Below are 18,528 nucleotides of genomic sequence, written 5' to 3'. Positions count from 1 at the left end.
TAAGGATGGTTTGTCTAAAACAGGCTTAGAAGGACATGCACTAAAACATAAGGGGGGAACCTAAGTAAGATCTTTAGTGGCTTAAATAACACTAATTATAGTTGTTCAAACATGTGCAATGGCCCTGGTTAAGCAAGTCCCTCCACCTATTTTATTTCATTTTTATTTTGGAAAGGTATCTTTGAAAGGTTAAAATAGGCTTTACTCTGGGCTAAGGATCAAACCCAGGGACTCATACATGCTAGGCAAATGCTCGACCACTGAGCTACACTTAGACCCATGGGTTCTTAACTAGCAAGATTGCCTATGTAGTATTATTCCATAAAAACTTGTGAACAGAAAGATTAATTTCATGTACTACCTGTGTGAAGGAAATCTTGAGATACGAAACTATATCTGTAGAAAGTTAAATGGATTTTCCTAAAATTTTACTTCTTGAACTATTTTTTCATTTCTATGGAAAGGTTTAGCCCCAGTGACTGCTGCTTTAGTAAATACTAGAAAGGTAACACTAATGCACTGGTATTTGTGGGGTAAGTGGAATGCCAGAATAAAATATACCCCCGCTCGTAGAGCAGGAGCACACTTTCAAGTTCAGACTTGGCTAGGGAGAGGAATGGAATGTGGGAGAAAGCAGAGAAGCACAGGGACTGGGGGCAGTGGAACCTAAGTAATAGTTGAACAAAAATGTAAGTAAAATGCAAGTTAATTTTTTAAAAAGAAAAAAACCATTCATAGTAGGGGTAGATGGGTTTCTAACATGTTTGGGAATATCTTTGGAGAATGTATTTTAGTATGTAGTATGTAGTACTCTTAAAAAATCTGTCTCATTCAAAAGAGAATAATTCACAAGTAGCCTCAGGAAATAAATTATTATCAAAAATTTTTATCAAGTATTATTAAAAAAAGATTTCCTATGTAGCATGATAGAGAAATGAAGGTCACTGATAAATAGCCTCCATTAAAGCCCTGGAGAGCTTTGACTAGGCCCTTATTTTTTTCACTTTTCTTAGCATATATTCATTGCATAGGGGGGATTGCCAATTTCCAATATCCTTACGTTGTACATTGGTTAGAATTCCCCCACCATTTCCCCCTCCCACAACTCCGTCCTTGCCCCATTTAAAGCAATTGCAAGAGGTTTCATTGTTCTATTTCATATATATGAATCCCATCAACCATATTTCCTCATCTTCATGTCCTCCTTTCATCTTCCCTCCCTTCCACAAGTACCCCCCCACACACACTGTACCTATTTTACACTCCTTTCATTTTTTATTCCAAAGTTCAAAGGGATTTCTCAATGTATTCCAGCTGAGAATATACTGTAATTTGGTCAGTTCAACCCCCTCTGTTATGCTCCCTTACCCTTCCTTCCCACCTCCCATTATTCAACAGCTTTCAGTACATATTGTTAGGTCATCAACCCACACAGATGCAATGTATTTCAATATCATTGACTCTGTCTGTCATTCTCTTTTTCTTCTCTTCTCCCCAGGTTTCATAAGGTAGTTCTGCTATTATGAACGTGTTCTCTATATAAATGTGTATATGATCATGTTTGGTTTTGTCTGTACATTTATCTTTTGGATCTATCTTCCACATATGAGAGAACATGCACATGCCCTTCTTTTGAGATAATCTGAACTGATCACCTTAAAAGTCCCCAAGTCTCCTCCTTGTCCTAAATTCTATTAGCAAGTACAGTCAGCACCACCTAAACTGGAACCTGAAAAATCATATTCTTTCTTTCCTTTCTTCTTACTATATCCAGAAATCACCATGTGCTGTTACTCTACTTCCTTCCTTTCCATTCTTACTACCACTGACTTGGTTCAGTCATCATTGTCCATAGCCCTCTGACCTTGCACTATTCTTCAGGAATCCCAGGCTTGTTTTAGTTGCCCAATACACTATTTTCTCTCACACCTCTAGATGTTTCATTGACATCTCTCCCACCTAGCATGCCCCCCAAACCATTCTCTCACATAGCTAATAGCAGTCTCCTCTGTCAGCTTCAGCTCTAATTCCAGGGTCCATGAAGCCTTCTCTCTCACTCCCAGGTCAAATTAGATGTCCTGAGCAGTGTTTCTCTCCCTTGTATACAGACCTTCATGCAGATGCTTTTCACTTTGTATGGTAATTGCTTGGAGAGTATGATGTTGGGTATTTGCATCTCTTATGGATGCCAATGAATGAATAAACAAATAAATGTCAATGAGTGGAGCAGTGGAAACCTCCCAAAAGGAACATGTTGAATGATAACACTCCTGTGATGTAAAATTGACAATGAGTATCACAAAATAATCTCTACAGGGGTTGTTTTGAGCTCTCTGCATTTGGAATCCTATATTTAACTTAGACATGATTTTTGTCAACTAGAGACATCTTTGTTCACATAGCCAGAGAGAAATGTACCTGCCTGGAACATTTTGAAAAATGCCCAAGGTCCCCAATCACCTTGGTGAAAAACCAGCCTTAGTGCCTGGCTTCTCACAATAGAAGTGACATTTGGGATGTTGGCAGGCTCCCCAGAAAAACCCACTTCTGTCCTAGGCAGGGGTAACGTGTGCGTTCTCCTGTCTCTCCAGATTTATTGAAGCTGGTAAATGTCTGTTAACAGGAGAAGGTGGTCTGCCACAAAGGAGTTGGTCTTCCCCTTTTTCTATTTGTAGGATTCTTTCTGTGTTGAAAGTATTGCTTTACCTGGCTTGTGGCTCTTTCCTTAGAAAAAGAAAACTACCTTAAATCATAGAAGCAGCTTCTCACGCTGAACCTCTGTCATTTATTTCACTTATGCAACAGAAGAGTTGGTGTTGATGCTTGCAATGGTAACTCACTTACTTCTCCTTGAATCATGGCCACCTTGGGTATCTGTTGGCCAACCACCATGGGTCAGGCTGTGGGAGAAGGTAGAAAGGGCCGTAGTGATGCTCTATGAGTAACAGTTGAGTGGGATAGCTTTAAGAACTACAGTATAGACCAATTTCATCAAATAAAGATGTTCCCAAAAATGTGTGCAGTTGCTTTAAGCCAAGAAAAGTAATTCTAAGTCCAGAAGCTAATCTATCTGAATATTTTACCTACTAAATGATTCAGGCAAGGGCATTTTGGGTTCATATCATTTCATTACTACTTGTTCTTCCCCCATTTCTCTATGCCATTCTGTGTCATTCTTTCTTTATTCAGTTCCTCTAAGTGCTATTTGGCTCTGTAGACATATGCCAATGGTCTCGTGTGTATATACAGAGTGATTATCAAATATCACTGACTTTTTATTGAAGTCAGTTTTTGCTCATTTATGATAAATTGTGAACCAAAACTCAGCTACTTCAGAGAAGAAACTGGAGCCCTTTGTGCTTTGTTGCTCTCCACAGGTAAACAAAATCAAAACCCCTAAACAAATTGATGAGCTAATTGAAATTGAGAGTGACACAGGAACATGGTACAGGAGGTGTTTTGTTCGGATCCGCACAGAGCTGTATGGAGTAAGTACCAAATTCTGCGCCAATCCATGAGTCAACTGTGTGCCTTTGGTGGTGGTCAGAGGAGTGCTGACTCTTCCTGTCACACAATGGGGCTCTTCCCCTCTGCCCAGGACACCTGACTCCTGGACTAGGACCAGGCATTGGACCCCTTCCACATCAGCTGCTAGTGGATATGTTCTGTCTTGGGGAAGGAAGGAAGGTGTCAAGCCACAAATTGAAGCAGTGAAATCCTACCTTAAAGTCCACTGGCCTCCAGAAAGCTGAAAAGTAGAAATTCCAGCATTTGGTTCCCAACAGACTTAAGCTTTTACAATTTAAGTTGAAATAAATCCAGCTCAATGAAAACTCAGAGTTTTTAGTAATTTGGCAGAAGGGGTGGGAGAGTGGGATTGACTAATAATTGCATACAAAAACTAATTCTCTAATATTTCACAGATCTGGATGACTTTTAGGAGATGTTTCAACTATCCAGTCAGGGAAAATACAATAAAACTTACGATTGTTTGGTTCACCCTGTCTTTTGGGTAAGTGATATTTAAATTCTTGATGAGTGAAACAATTAACTATCACAGTGTAACTCCTAGTCACATTGCTTTTTTATACTGCTCTATGCTGTTAACCTGCTAGGAAAGAATGCCTTGTTTTTGTTTTTTCAACTTGGATGTGCTAAAAGCTATGGTTTTCATGAACCAATTCTTTTATTTATCTTGTCAGAAAACTTGACTGGCAAAACCAATAGATTTGAAAAATCCAATAAGGTCCCAGTTGATTTGCCCAATGGCTGTCCCACCCTCCTCTCCTCCTCTGCTCAGCACAGCTGCATCAACCTCTCTGGTCTACCTTGAATTTGCCAGACTGTCTCCATCTCAGGCCTTTACACGTCCTCTGCCCAGAACACTTCCACCAGGCAGCTATCCAGCTCATTCCCTTAATTCAAGTCTTCCTCAAATGTCTATGGCTCCATCCCTAAGCACCTTCCTTCCTTCCCTCCCTCCCTAACTTTCTCCCTTCCTTCCTTACTTCTTTTTTTCCTTGCACCCTTCCTCCCTCCTTCCTTCTCTTTTTCCCTCCTTCCTCTCTTGCTTTCACCCTGGCCCCTCCATACTCCCTACTCCTTTCTCAGCTTTATTATTCCCCTGGCATTTCTACTTTCTCCTATGCAAAAGTCTTCTTTACTGTATATAAAAGAGCTCTGGCTTCCCACTCTGGAAGCTCAATGTGGATGGGGGTTTTAAACTACCTATTCAGTGATGCACGTTCCTGACACGACGTGAACTCAACAAATAGTTGCTGCCACATGAATAGAAGCACCATATATGTGTTGTAAGAATAGAGGCAGTAGGGAGAAAACTCAGGATTTTAGTTTCTATTACTTGAATCTTCACTTTAGATGTGTGTGTGTGTGCAGCTCTGTTGTCACCTAACCTGCTGCCTTAGAACAAAGCAATGAATAATATCCTACACAGTCAGGATCTTCATGCCTGGTAGACAATGTAATCGCCATCTGTTAAAAGGGGTAAATTAAAACAGGCAAGTGATCAAAGATGACCCTCTTTCCCAGTGCTGGGTGAGGCGTGATATAGGGAGAGGGGGCTGCTGGGGAGCAGAGTCCTAGGTGCTCATTGTGCTGTGTGACTTGGTTAAGCCATATGATTTAGTTCCTTGTTTCTGAGTTAGGAGGGCTGGTTTAGAATACATAATGTAATTCTCACCCAACTTCTAAGAAACATCCATTAGTCATGGAAAGAAGAGAGGGCTGGAAATTAATATGTTAGGTGCCTACTGTGTGCCAAGCACTGAGTTAGGTACAAAAAAAAAGACAAAAATAACAAGAGGAAAGTCCTATTCTAACGTATGTGGGGTTTCATGATAGGCATTATCTGGTGTTCATTTGGGTAACTTCTTCATTGGTGATCAGATTTTAGTTTTATGATTTCTTTACTGCTCTCTCCCTGAAGCCTCAACAGTGCTTTACATTTTCCAGCTGTTCAGCAGATGTTGGCTGAATAAGTGGAAAATTAGCTGAAACTCCTCCACATCCTTGCTGATGGACATTCCAGGGTAATGGGCTTCCCTCATTGTTGCCAGTTTCAAGCTTTTGCCCTGTGTATATAACTGGAGAGTAATTCATAGAGGCTGTGTCCCTGAGTCATTTCTCATTTAGTGACCACCCCCCACACCTCCATTGTAATTGACTCATAGTCTGTGAAGAGCAGGGGTTGAAATCTATGGAAGGCACAGATGACTAAGGAAGCCTGACGATGATGATGATGATAAAAATGACTCATGCTGTCTTTTGGGCATCCCATCTAATCAGGGCAACTACCCAGGGAAAGTGGATACTGCCATCATTCAGATTTTAAGAGGTATGCTAAACTGAGACTTAGATAACTGGCTCAAGTTCACACAGCTGGCAAGTGGCAAGACCAGGATTCAGACTCAGTCTGCCTGCAAATTATTTCTTTCCCTATGAAGCTAAATATCACTGGGGTAAGAGAGAGCTGTGCTTCCAAACTGGACCATGCATCAAAACAACCCCCCCCCTGCTGAGCGCTCATCCCCAGAGCCTTTGATTCATCAGGTCTAATCAGACCAAGTTCATGGGTACTGCTCCAAGGATCCCACTTTGGAAACTACTGCATTAAATCCAATAGAAATAGTTTGAGTTACAGATGTCATTTTAAATTTTCTTGTAACAACATACATAACAGAAAAGGTAAAAGGGAACAGGTAAAATTAATTTTACTGTTCTATTTTTTTTCAACTCATTATGCCCAAAGTAGTATCATTTCAACATACAATCAATATAAAATTATTAATGACTGGTTTTACATTCTTTTTTCATATGTTTTCAACACTCAGTGGTATTTTGTGTTTATAGAACATCTTGGTTTGGACTAGTCACATTGTAAATGCTTAGTTGTCACCTATAGTGAGTGGCGACATGCAGCCCAGCCTCTTAGAGAAACACATTAGGAGATGGGAGACAGAAAGGGGAAATAACCTGGTTTTTCAGATAGTCTCCTGAATAGTGCCTCCGGAAGTCCTGAGTCACGTTGGAAAAGGGGGCTTTTCCCCTGGCTAGCTGTATTACAGTAGTGTAGGAACCAAGACAGATTCTCCGTTAGTAAGAGAAGTCATTCTGCAAAGGCTATCATACTTCCTGGATCACAGGAATTTTTACCACCAGACTAGGGGATGGCTTTTCTCAGTGCAGCCCTGGATAAGAATGACATGACATCCACTCATGCTACCATAACAAAAGACTGGGTAGTTAAAAGTAACAGGGATTTATTGCTCACATTTCTGGAGAGGGAGGTCCAAAATCAAGCCCAGGTTATCACCTGGGCTCTGCTTCCAACATGGCAGCTTGCTGCTACATCCTCCAGTGGGGATGAACTCTGTGTCCTCACATGGTAGAAGAAATGGAAGGGCAAAAGGGAAGGAAGCAGCTCTTGTTACATCTTGTTACATCTTTTGAAAAATTTTGTAAAATACAACATCTTTTATATAATTTTGTGAAATACAACATCTTTTGTATTTTAACTAATCCTTTCCATGAGAACTCAGTCCTCATGACTTACCTACTTTCTAAAGACCTCACCTCTTAATACTACCACATTGGACTTTAAGATCCAATTTTGGGGGCTGGTGGAGTGGCTCAAGAGGTAAGAATGCCTGCCTAGCAAATATGAGGCCCTCACTTCATGCCACAGTGCCACAAAAAAAAAAATCCATTTTTGGTATGCCCAGGCTCAGTAATCCCAGCTTCTCAGGAGGCAGAGATTGGGAGGATCGAAATTTGAGATCAGCCCAGGCAAAACATAAGTGAGACCCCATCCCAACAAATAAGCCAGGTATGATAGTATGCATTTGTCAACCCAACTACATAGGAGGCATAGGTAGGAGGATGTTGGTCTGAGGCTGACCCTGGGCAAAAACACAAGACCCTATCTGGAAAATAACCTAAAAGCAAAAAGGGCTAGAGGTGTGGCTCAAGTGGTAGAACACTTGCCTAGCAAGAACAAGGCCCTGATTTTAAACCCCAGTACCATCACCCTCCTCCCAAAAAAAACTCCCATTTTGGGGGACACATTCAGACCAGAGCACCATGTGTTAGTATAGAATGGGATTCTTTCTGCACATTTTTCCCAAAGAAAAGGTTCAGGAATTATACACCGAGAGTTTTCCAGCTAATCCCACTTCATCTCTCTAGCTCAATTTTTGCAGATTAATCTTGGGGGCAGAGGACACAGCAATTACTGTGTGATGATTCATTGAAATGACACAGGGAGCCAGTCATAATAGGAAAGCCTGCTCTGGGATCCACTAACCATCAGAAGTGTCAGGGAGGCACCTTTACAAATGCATGTCTCTTTATCTCGCAGGTACTATGGATTATCAGTTTGGTTCCCCGATGTCATTAAACATCTGCAGTCCGATGAATATGCATTGCTAACTAGAATTGTGCAAAGCGATAAATATGCAAATTTCAGTATTAACTTTACGATGGAAAATCAGATCCACACTGGGATGGAATATGACAACGGCAGGTCAGAAATCTTTGTGATAACTCCATTTGCTTCCTATGCACAAAACCGATGCTTATCAGTATTCACTGCACTGAAAGCTAAAGTTTTGCTGTTTTAGTTTGTACAGCTAGTCATCTTCAGGTTGAATTTGCGAACTTCTAAATAGACTTTAAAGATACATGTGTAACACTACTTCTGAAATTGAGGTGCCTCACAGTTTTTAAGTAGTGGAAACGACTAGTGTGAAAATGAGTTAGGGAAGAGGAGTGAGGCAATGAGAAAGTCAGATGGACAGGAGAGCTACTCAATCCAGGGAAGAAGTCTGACATGTAATTTATGAGTTTCCATTCCCAAGAAGGGGGACCACTGTTCAGAATTCCTCCCTTGTCTACTATGCTGAATCAAGAATCGAGGTTGAATTGTGCTGGGGAAAGTTTCAATTAGAGAACAGAAATGAACCCCCATGCCAAGGTAAGGGCTTTGAAAACAACCAATGGCTAGCAAGGGATGCTGTGGAGTACAGGACCGGGACACCTCTTGATGTCAAGAGGGAAGTGGCTCGCAGAGGTGGTTCTGGTTTGTTATTTCAGAGAGGGAAATGGATAGAGACAGTGCTAATGTCTACTTGTGTGTTGTCAAACCAAATAATTGCTGGGGTGAGCTCACGATAGCTTCCCAGTATTCTTAGGAAATTGTCCCAAGGTCAAAAACCAAAAATTATCAAATAAAGCTTCCCTGGGCAAAAACCCACTTGGAAAGATGGAATTCTCTGGGATACTTACTTACAGCCTGTGCAATAAAAAGGAGAGTTACCAACTGAGAAGGCCATCGATCTAATTAGCAATTCATAATCATTACTGAAGCTGTATAGCACCACCCTCACCCTTCCCACCTGAAATGCTGATTCAAATCTACGCTTCTATTTCACGGAAACCTCAGGACCAAATGCTCTGTATTCTAGGGTGAATTTTATTTTTTAAAGTATCGTTACTGCATCAGAAACTTATAAAATATAGCCAAGCACAGTGGTACACACTTAAAATCCCAGCACTCAACAGGCAGAGACAGAAGGAACCTGAATTTGAAGCCAGCCTGGGCTATACAGCAAGATCCTGTCACCAAAAAATGACAATAGCAAGAAATGAATTTCTAAAATGTTTGTGTCCCAGATAATCATCATTTTGTAATATTTATTCAGTTCTAAGCTGGATATTCAGTTATACTTAGGATTTTTTTTATATTAGCAATACAATGATTAATAAGTTAAATAGCACTATGTTAAAATCCTTGCTAAATGTGTATTTTCCATTTGTTATGCACTTATTTTAGATAATAGAAAAAAGTTTTTGCCTTTCAGAGAAATGTGAAATACCACTAAAGTGACTTTAAAAAAAACAAACACAGTTAACACAGTTTTCCTGTTCAATATTCTACAATGGCAATGCCTTCAGCACTGACATGGAATCCCCTCCCAGTAGACTGTAAATAAATAAGGCCAGGTGTAGACCAGCTAGTCCTCTTGCTGCAGAACCTCCTGGAAGAATCAGAAGAAAGTGACAGCTGTGGCTACCTCTGGGCAGAGGGTCTGGGGGTGTGGTATAGGAGCAGGTGGGGAAAGAATGATTCTTTCCTTTTTCAACTTCATACTACATGTGCTTTGTATGTGGATTCAGTTCCATTTTTAAAAATTGATAATCTTCTTTAAAATGGACCATTTTAGCCACCTTAAGTGCATTTAGATGATTTTCTTCTAGGTCCCTGGAGTGGAGGTTGAACAAAAATCTCTAGGCTGGTTGGTCTGCCAGGCCACAGTTCATTTTGAACTGACAAATGCAATCAAACATTACCAGGGGAATTATTTTGCATGTATTCAGTAGTTAGTGAATTGCTTTCAAGTCAGTTCACTCACCTCAAAGGATTAGCTCCTTTCGGTCCTTATTAAGAGTGGCATTAGAGCTGGGTGCTGGTGGTTCACACCTATAATCCTAGCTACTCAGGAGGCAAAGATCAGGATTGGGGTTCAAAGCCAGCCTGAGCAAATAATTCACAAGACCCAATATCGAAAAAAATCCATCATGATAAAGGGTGGTGGAGTAGTTCAAGTGGTAGAGCGCCTGCCCAGCAGGCATGAGGACCTGAGTTCAAACCCCAGTGCTGCCAGGAAAAAAAAAAAAAAGTGGTGTTAGTATATTAGCTTCTTCCAGTGAACTGGCATTTTCCTCTTAGTGACTGGCTAAAGATACATTGCTAGTCTTTTAATAAGATACCAAGACACATTGATGAATATGTATCCTGTCTGCTAGAAGTCCTTATCAATGCTGAATCATAGACTCTAAAATGTTACAGTTATTATGACTATCACCATATTCACCACATAGAACTCCCCCTTCCATGCTCACAAGTGCATCTGAGCCCATTTCATCAACCAAAGGATACATGAGACAAAAAGGGGGAAGGTAAAGAACTTAGAGAATCCAGAAACTAAACAGAGCTCTGGTATTGTGATATGGCTCAAGGAATTGAGCTGTTGCTGGGAGAAGGAAACTCCTCCTGGAATGATATGACCTGTGCGTTCCCTGACCCTGTGGCATCATTCCTCTCATGGACGTAGCAGAATTCTCAGGCCTTCTCAGGACAATTGAAGTTCCCTTCTCTAGAATGAAGAACTCTGAAGTTCTTCAGGAAACAGATTTTATTAAAAGCTCGGGGGCCGGGAAATTAGCTCAGTGGCAGAGTATTTGCCTAGTATATGCCAGGCCCTGGGGTTGACCTTCAACAGTGCAAAAAATAAAAATAAAAAATAAAATTCAGGTAGGAATATACACTCAAGTTAGTTATTAACTCCAAATAGAGAATTTTCAAATAATGGCATGGGTAACAGAATTAAGAATAAAGAATTAGAAGGCATAAGTAATCCTCCAACTCTCTACTTTCACCTGTAAACCTCACAAAAGCTTTTACCAACATTGCAAAAAGCTAAATGAACTTGAGTATAATCACTTCCTGGTGGGAACCACAAGACAACCAAAGGACACATGAGACAAAAAGAGGGATGGTAAAGAGCTTAGAGAATCCAGAAGCCTGTTGTCCATCATAACTAAGAAAGTCTAACAGGTTACTCCAGAGGCACCTGCACACCCATGTTTATTGTGGCACTAGTCACAATAGCCAAGTTATGGAAACAGCCAAGATGCCCCACTACTAACGAATGGATCAAGAAAATGTGGTATCTATACACAATGGAATTTTATGCAGCCATGAAGAAGAACGAAATGTTATCATTCACTGGTAAATGGATGGAATTAGAGAACATCATTCTGAGTGAGGTTAGCCTGGCTCAAAAGACCAAAAATCGTATGTTCTCCCTCATATGTGGACATTAGATCAAGGGCAAACACAACAAGGGGATTGGACTATGAGCACATGATAAAAGCGAGAGCACACAAGGGAGGGGTGAGGATAGGTAAGACACCTAAAAAACTAGCTAGCATTTGTTGCCCTTAATGCAGAGAAACTAAAGCAGATACCTTAAAGCAACTGAGGCCAATAGGAAAAGGGGAACAGGTACTAGAGAAAAGGTTAGATCAAAAAGAATTAACCTAGAAGGTAACACCCACACACAGGAAATCAATGTGAGTCAATGCCCTGTATAGCTATCCTTATCTCAACCAGCAAAACCCCTTGTTCCTTCCTATTATGGCTTATACTCTCTCTACAACAAAATTAGAGATAAGGGCAAAATAGTTTCTGCTGGGTATTGAGGGGGGGAGAGGGAGGGGACGGAGTGGGTGGTAAGGGAGGGGGTGGGGGCAGGGGGGAGAAATGAACCAAGCCTTGTATGCACATATGAATAATAAAAGAAAAATGAAAAAAAAGAATTAACCTAGAAGGTAACACACATGCACAGGAAATTAATGTGAGTCAACTCCCTGTTTGGCTATCCTTATCTCAACCAGCAAAAACCCTTGTTCCTTCCTATTATTGCTTATACTCTCTCTTCAACAAAATTAGAGATAAGGGCAAAATAGTTTCTGCTGGGTATTGAGGGGGTGAGGGGGGAGAGGGAGGGGGTGGAGTGGGTGGTAAGGGAGGGGGTGGGGGCAAGGGGGAGAAATGACCCAAGCCTTGTATGCACATATGAATAATAAAACAATAAAAAAAAACTAACAAAGTCTATAGTCAGCATTACATCTCTAAACCTATTTGACTTAGCCTTGAACTGTAATGGACACAGTCATTGACATGAATTTATGTGTGTGTTGAACAGATTCCTAGGGGTGAAGTTCAAATCTGTAACTTTCAAAGACTCAGTGTTTAAGACCTGCACCTTTGAGGACGTGACTTCAGTCAACACTTACTTCAGGAATTGTACATTTATTGACACCATTTTTGACAACACAGGTAGGTGTGTCGCTTAGCACTGTCTCCAGCTGGGCCCTTTCAAAGGCCCTCTCTCTTGGCAGAAATATGATAACATGTGATAGTGAGGCCAGAGGTTTGTAGAGGAAGTGGAGATTAAAGTGTAAATGAACAAGTTCCCTGAATTAGGCTAAATCAAAGGCAAGCTTCTGTTGTTTCTCTTGGCTAGATTTAATGCAAATGGAGTTTGCCCAAGTTCAAAGTTAGCAAAAGAAAAAAAAAATCCTTTGATGAAAAAATTTTAAAGCAAGAATTAACCTGAAGTTTGTTTTGATAATCCTGATATCAAAATCTGATGTTTGTTTAAAAAAGCATGCTATATACTCTCAGTCAGCAGAGGTGGACAATGTGTGACGATTTAACATGACATTAAATATAATGTTTTAGCCCAATCTATATACCAGAGTCTGTGAAATTCCCCAGGTAAACAAAGAAATGAAAGCAAACATTGAGTGAGCCCTTACGTTGTGTTGTTTCCTATCATAAGTCATCAGGTGTTCACTATCTTGTGAAGTTTTCCCAATAAACTAGTCATTTGGCCCCAATTATAGAACTGGCAGTAACTGGTGTTGGAACCCAGATCTACCTGATTTCAGTACTCATACTTCCCCACTCCCACACTTTCATTCTCTAAAATGTGCCCAGAATAACAGTCCGACGCTGGTAGGAGACCATTATCCATTCTGCCCTCCTGGTGCTCAGACAGGAGCCAGCTCTGCCCAGCACCAAATGAGAATGATGTCAGGTGTCTTTGTTTTTCAAGCAGTGCTACTTATCACTGTCTTCTAACACAATGGACCTCAGGAAAGCAACTTTTTTTTTTCTTTTTGGCAGATCTTTGTGGAGATTTTGTTTTGTTTGGGACAGTAATGGGGTTTGAACTCAGGGCCTCACACTTGCTAGGCAGGTGCTCTACTACTTGAGCCACTCTGCTAGCCTTTTTGGCTGATCTTGATCAGCAAGGAAGACAACAGTTTTGATTCCCATAGTCTTTGAGCAGAGCTCACCATTAGGTGTAATCCTTCTTGGATAGATCCAAGATCAAGAAAAAACTTACTAGCAGTGAATACTGGTGACCTTCGAATGAGGCTGACTCCTGTTCTATGGGGTGGTCCACATAGACCTTAAATTATAAATGTAGCCTCAAGGACCCAAGGAGAATCCCATTTCTTCTCTGTGCCTCTGAGTCCTATAAAATGACATCAGTAAGGTCAATTTGTACACATTTTAAAACAAATTGTTTTTATAATTGTAGCATGGAACTTCTTAGTAATATAATGATGGCCTTTATATAGCATGATAATTAGAACAAAGTAATATTTTATAGGAGTGAGTAAGTAATTTAATTAGCAATGGCCAAGCACAGGAAATCAGAAGATAACAGGACTCTTTAACTTAATTTACTTTTTCCCATTCATTAAAAGAATCCATCCATTCTGCCTCTTTGTAACACGAGGTCCCAGACTAGACCATTCTTGGGCAAGGAAAAGACACAAAAAGTCAAGCCAGCCCAGGCCATGAGATCCTCAAGAAATTTACAGTGCATGCCTTTCACTTACACCTGCTAAGGGTTGGTGATTTATTTTTGTTGTTTCTACAGATTTTGAGCCATATAAATTCATCAACAGCGAATTTCAAAACTGCTCATTTTTTCACAACAAGACAGGATGCCAGATTACCTTTGATGATGACTATAGTGCCTACTGGATTTATTTTGTCAACTTCCTGGGTACATTGGCAGTGTTGCCAGGAAACATTGTGTCTGCTCTCCTGATGGACAGAATTGGGCGCTTAACCATGCTAGGTATGTGCTCTGGTTCCTGGAAATGAAAAAAGCTGTCCCTGTGATCCAGAGGGAGCCTGTCTCCTACCAAGTCCCCTGTGCCTTAGAGATTTGTATCCCAGGAGGAAAAATCCTTTATGCCTTTCATTAGGACTAAATTGTAGCGAAAATTATGTCTAATTACATTTCATTTGAGCAGTTTCCATGAGTTAACAGACTGAAAGCTAATTTTGTGTAACTAATGTATATTTTTCCACTTAAGTAGCTGAGTGATGGGTGATGTGCATTTCATACTTGCTATGTTGGAAAGACGACCTTTCAAACAGGTGAATGCACATGCACGTTGAGTTTCATGGAGCCCAGTCTGCAGCTTCCCTATGGAGTTGTTTTCCTGAGTGATCTCAAAGACCTAAACATCCTTGCTCTACTGAGATGAGAAGAGACACTCAGTCCTTTGTCTGCGTTGTCGGCAGGTGGCTCGATGGTGCTTTCAGGGATCAGCTGCTTCTTCCTTTGGTTTGGCACCAGCGAATCCATGATGATAGGCATGCTGTGTCTGTACAATGGATTGACCATCTCAGCTTGGAACTCCCTTGATGTCGTCACGGTGGAACTGTACCCTACAGACCGGAGGTATGTTGAAATGGGCCTACTTGGATAGAGGTGCTCCAAGCCCCATGGGACCCCTGAAAAATGATTAAAAAGTAAACCAAACTGCCACTTTCCCAAGAAAGTGAAAATCCAAAAAGAATCTAGCTTATGAAATTGTAGGTTCCACTTATATCTTTTAAAAGGAAAACAGAGAATATAATTCCTTGCAGGAATTACTAGGGTAAAGAAGCCAGTTAAGAAATTTGTGTCAGCCTAAAAAACTAGCTAGCATTTGTTGCCCTTAACGCAGAGAAACTAAAGCAGATACCTTAAAGCAACTGAGGCCAATAGGAAAAGGGGACCAGGAACTAGAGAAAAGGTTAGATCAAAAAGAATTAACCTAGAAGGTAACACCCACACACAGGAAATCAATGTGAGTCAATGCCCTGTATAGCTATCCTTATCTCAACCAGCAAAACCCCTTGTTCCTTCCTATTATTGCTTATACTCTCTCTACAACAAAATTAGAGATAAGGGCAAAATAGTTTCTGCTGGGTATTGAGGGGGGGAGCAGGAGGGGGTGGAGTGGGTGGTAAGGGAGGGGGTGGGGGCAGGGGGGAGAAATGAACCAAGCCTTGTATGCACATATGAATAATAAAAAAAAAAAAAAAAAAAAAAAAGAAATTTGTGTCAGTGATGTAATTTGTTGGCTAACATAGGAGGCAACTATAATGTCTTGGTGAGGATTAGGATTTAATGGCTTATCTCGGCCCACATTTTGAGTGGCTAATCAGCCCTGCAAGGGTCATTACCTTACATTTGCAGGTGTCTACATGAGTTCTTCATCAGCAACCACAAAGAGGTCTCTAAAACATCTTTTGACCCAGTCTATTAGAGAAAAGACCAACACGCTCGTAGTTACAGAACAAAGAGAGATTGCTATTGCAGGAAAAATGCTCATCTAGTTTCAAAATGGAGACACAGCTACTTTGTTTTTCAAATTAGAGAAAGGGCTGGAAGGTAGAGCTTTGGGGGTAGAACTTCAGCAGCTGAATAATAAAAGGAATAGAAGCCCTGTTTTGCTACTTGACATCTTTTATTTCATGTACAATTCTTAGGCTTTGTCACTGTGGAAGCCTCTGTGCTAGAATATTCTACATTCTCATTTTGAAAACAAGGCCCACCTAGATGTAGACTGAACCATATATTTAAAATAAACCAAAAACCCCTGCATATTAAAGCCAGGCTGTCAGAACCTCCTTCCTTTTTGCTTTACACTGGAAGTTTGATAGTATTTTAGGTGAAGTCAATGGCTTATCCTGCTACCATAAGTAATGGAAGAATGAGTATTCTATGAAAAAAAAAAAAACTGGTTTAAAAAAGAAAACCTCAAGATTTGAGTAGGCCCTTCCTCTGAGAAACCTGAACCTGTTATAATTTTCTTGTCAGAAAGGTTTAAACATCAAGTGAGATAAAAAGAGAACTTTGTTTGTGTTCACTCAGTGCTCTGAGAAGTAGACATCGAGATGGGATTTAAACATGCTAGGACTGGATGAGCCATGTGTGGTCTTCTCTCCAGAGCTAAGGACAAGTAAACATCAGTTATAAAATGGTGTGGTCAGGGTTGGTATGAGGAAAGGGCACGGTCCTTCCTTCTTCCTTCCTTCCTTCCTTCCTTCTTTCTTTTGCTACATAGCTCAGGCTAGCCTTGAACTCTCAATACTCCTGCCTCAGTCCCCCAAGTGCTGGGATTACAGCTATGAACCACCAAGCCCAGCTCAGAGAAGGTTTCTATGAACCACCAAGCCCAGCTCAGCAAAGGTTTCTTGAAACACATAACTTCTAAGCTAAAACTTGAACAGTAGATGAAGCCAAGCAGATGGAAAGAGTGCCCTCTGAAAATAAAAGCTCTGGAAGGAAACAGGTAACAAAGTTCAGCAAAAAACTAGGTCATGGAGGCCTATGTATCACTTTAGCCTGTGAGGATGTGGCGCCTTGCAGTGTTGTAGGCAGAACAAGGCCAAGATCAAACCAGGGTTAGAGAGTTCACTCTGGTGGCCAGAAGGGAAGCAGGAAGCTCATTAGAACACTGAGGGTGGTGATGTAGACGAGAAGAGTGAAGGTGGGGAAGAAGAAGTCAGCATTCACCATGTTCGTGGATTTTAGGAGCAAAATCAAGAAACTGAGAGCTTGATTAGATGTTGGAGTGAGGAAAGGAGGTTGTCAAAGAGGATTCTGTTTTCGCTTTCATGGTTCAGAGGACGGCTATGGCCATACTGAGACAGCCACAGGAGGAACAGTGGGTTCAGTCACGGGGTCAAGAAGAGAATGAGTTCCATTTGGGACATGTTGCGTTCTCATGTCAATGTGGAGCTGCCCAGTGGACATTTGAATACTTATGCTGGCTACCAGAGAGGTGCCTGAGCTAGGGACAGACCCCACTCACTAATTTATCCCACAGATTCTTATAGGTTATGTCATGTGCCCAGGACTGTTCTAGACATTGAGACACAGCAGTGAACAGACAGAAGGCTTATCCTTTTTTTTTTTTCCATTCTTTTTTTTTTTTAGATTAAAATTTTATTTTTTTTTTCATTTTTCTTTTATTATTCATATGTGCATACAAGGCTTGGTTCATTTCTCCCCCCTGCCCCCACCCCCTCCCTTACCACCCACTCCGTCCCCTCCCTCTCCCCCCCTCAATACCCAGCAGAAACTATTTTGCCCTTATTTCTAATTTTGTTGTAGAGAGAGTATCAACAATAATAGGAAGGAACAAGGGTTTTTGCTGGTTGAGATAAGGATAGCTATACAGGGCATTGACTCACATTGATTTCCTGTGCGTGGGTGTTATCTTCTAGGTTAATTCTTTTTGATCTAACCTTTTCTCTAGTACCTGTTCCCCTTTTCCTATTGGCCTCAGTTGCTTTAAGGTATCTGCTTTAGTTTCTCTGCGTTAAGGGCAACAAATGCTAGCTAGTTTTTTAGGTGTCTTACCTATCCTCACCCCTCCCTTGTGTGCTCTCGCTTTTATCATGTGCTCAAAGTCCAATCCCCTTGTTGTGTTTGCCCTTGATCTAATGTCCACATATGAGGGAGAACATACGATTTTTGGTCTTTTGGGCCAGGCTAACCTCACTCAGAATGATGTTCTCCAATTCCATCCATTTACCAGCAAATGATAACATTTCGTTCTTCTTCATGGCTGCATAAAATTCCATTGTGTATAGATACCACATTTTCTTAATCCATTCTTCAGTGGTGGGGCATCTTGGCTGTTTCCATAACTTGGCTATTGTGAATAGTGCCGCAATAAACATGGATGTGCAGGTGCCTCTGGAGTAACAGTCTTTTGGGAATATCCCCAAGAGTGGTATTGCTGGATCAAATGGTAGATCGATGTCCAGCTTTTTAAGTAGCCTCCAAATTTTTTTCCAGAGTGGTTGTACTAGTCTACATTCCCACCAACAGTGTAAGAGGGTTCCTTTTTCCCCCGCATCCTCGCCAACACCTGTTGTTGATGGTGTTGCTGATGATGGTTATTCTAACAGGGGTGAAGTGGAATCTTAGCGTGGTTTTAATTTGCATTTCCTTTATTGCTAGAGATGGTGAGCATTTTTTCATGTGTTTTCTGGCCATTTGAATTTCTTCTTTTGAGAAAGTTCTGTTTAGTTCACTTTCCCATTTCTTTATTGGTTCATTAATTTTGGGAGAA

General features: G+C 40.9%; 1 protein-coding gene across 2 annotated transcripts in view; it reads left to right on the top strand.

Annotated features, from left to right (window-relative positions):
* Sv2c (synaptic vesicle glycoprotein 2C) overlaps positions 1-18,528 on the top strand; it is a 213,768-nt gene that overhangs the window by 169,773 nt on the left and 25,467 nt on the right. For both annotated transcript variants that reach the window (XM_074077258.1, XM_074077259.1), the window contains 6 exons: positions 3,378-3,488; positions 3,924-4,012; positions 7,877-8,041; positions 12,288-12,421; positions 14,040-14,243; positions 14,696-14,855. In XM_074077258.1, the coding sequence (XP_073933359.1) occupies positions 3,378-3,488; positions 3,924-4,012; positions 7,877-8,041; positions 12,288-12,421; positions 14,040-14,243; positions 14,696-14,855 (863 nt within the window). The remainder of the gene's footprint in view (positions 1-3,377; positions 3,489-3,923; positions 4,013-7,876; positions 8,042-12,287; positions 12,422-14,039; positions 14,244-14,695; positions 14,856-18,528) is intronic.

The sequence above is a fragment of the Castor canadensis genome, chromosome 6 (assembly GCF_047511655.1).
Source record: "Castor canadensis chromosome 6, mCasCan1.hap1v2, whole genome shotgun sequence".
Classification (NCBI taxonomy): Eukaryota; Metazoa; Chordata; class Mammalia; order Rodentia; family Castoridae; genus Castor; species Castor canadensis.
This window is presented reverse-complemented; position numbering and strand designations above follow the sequence as displayed.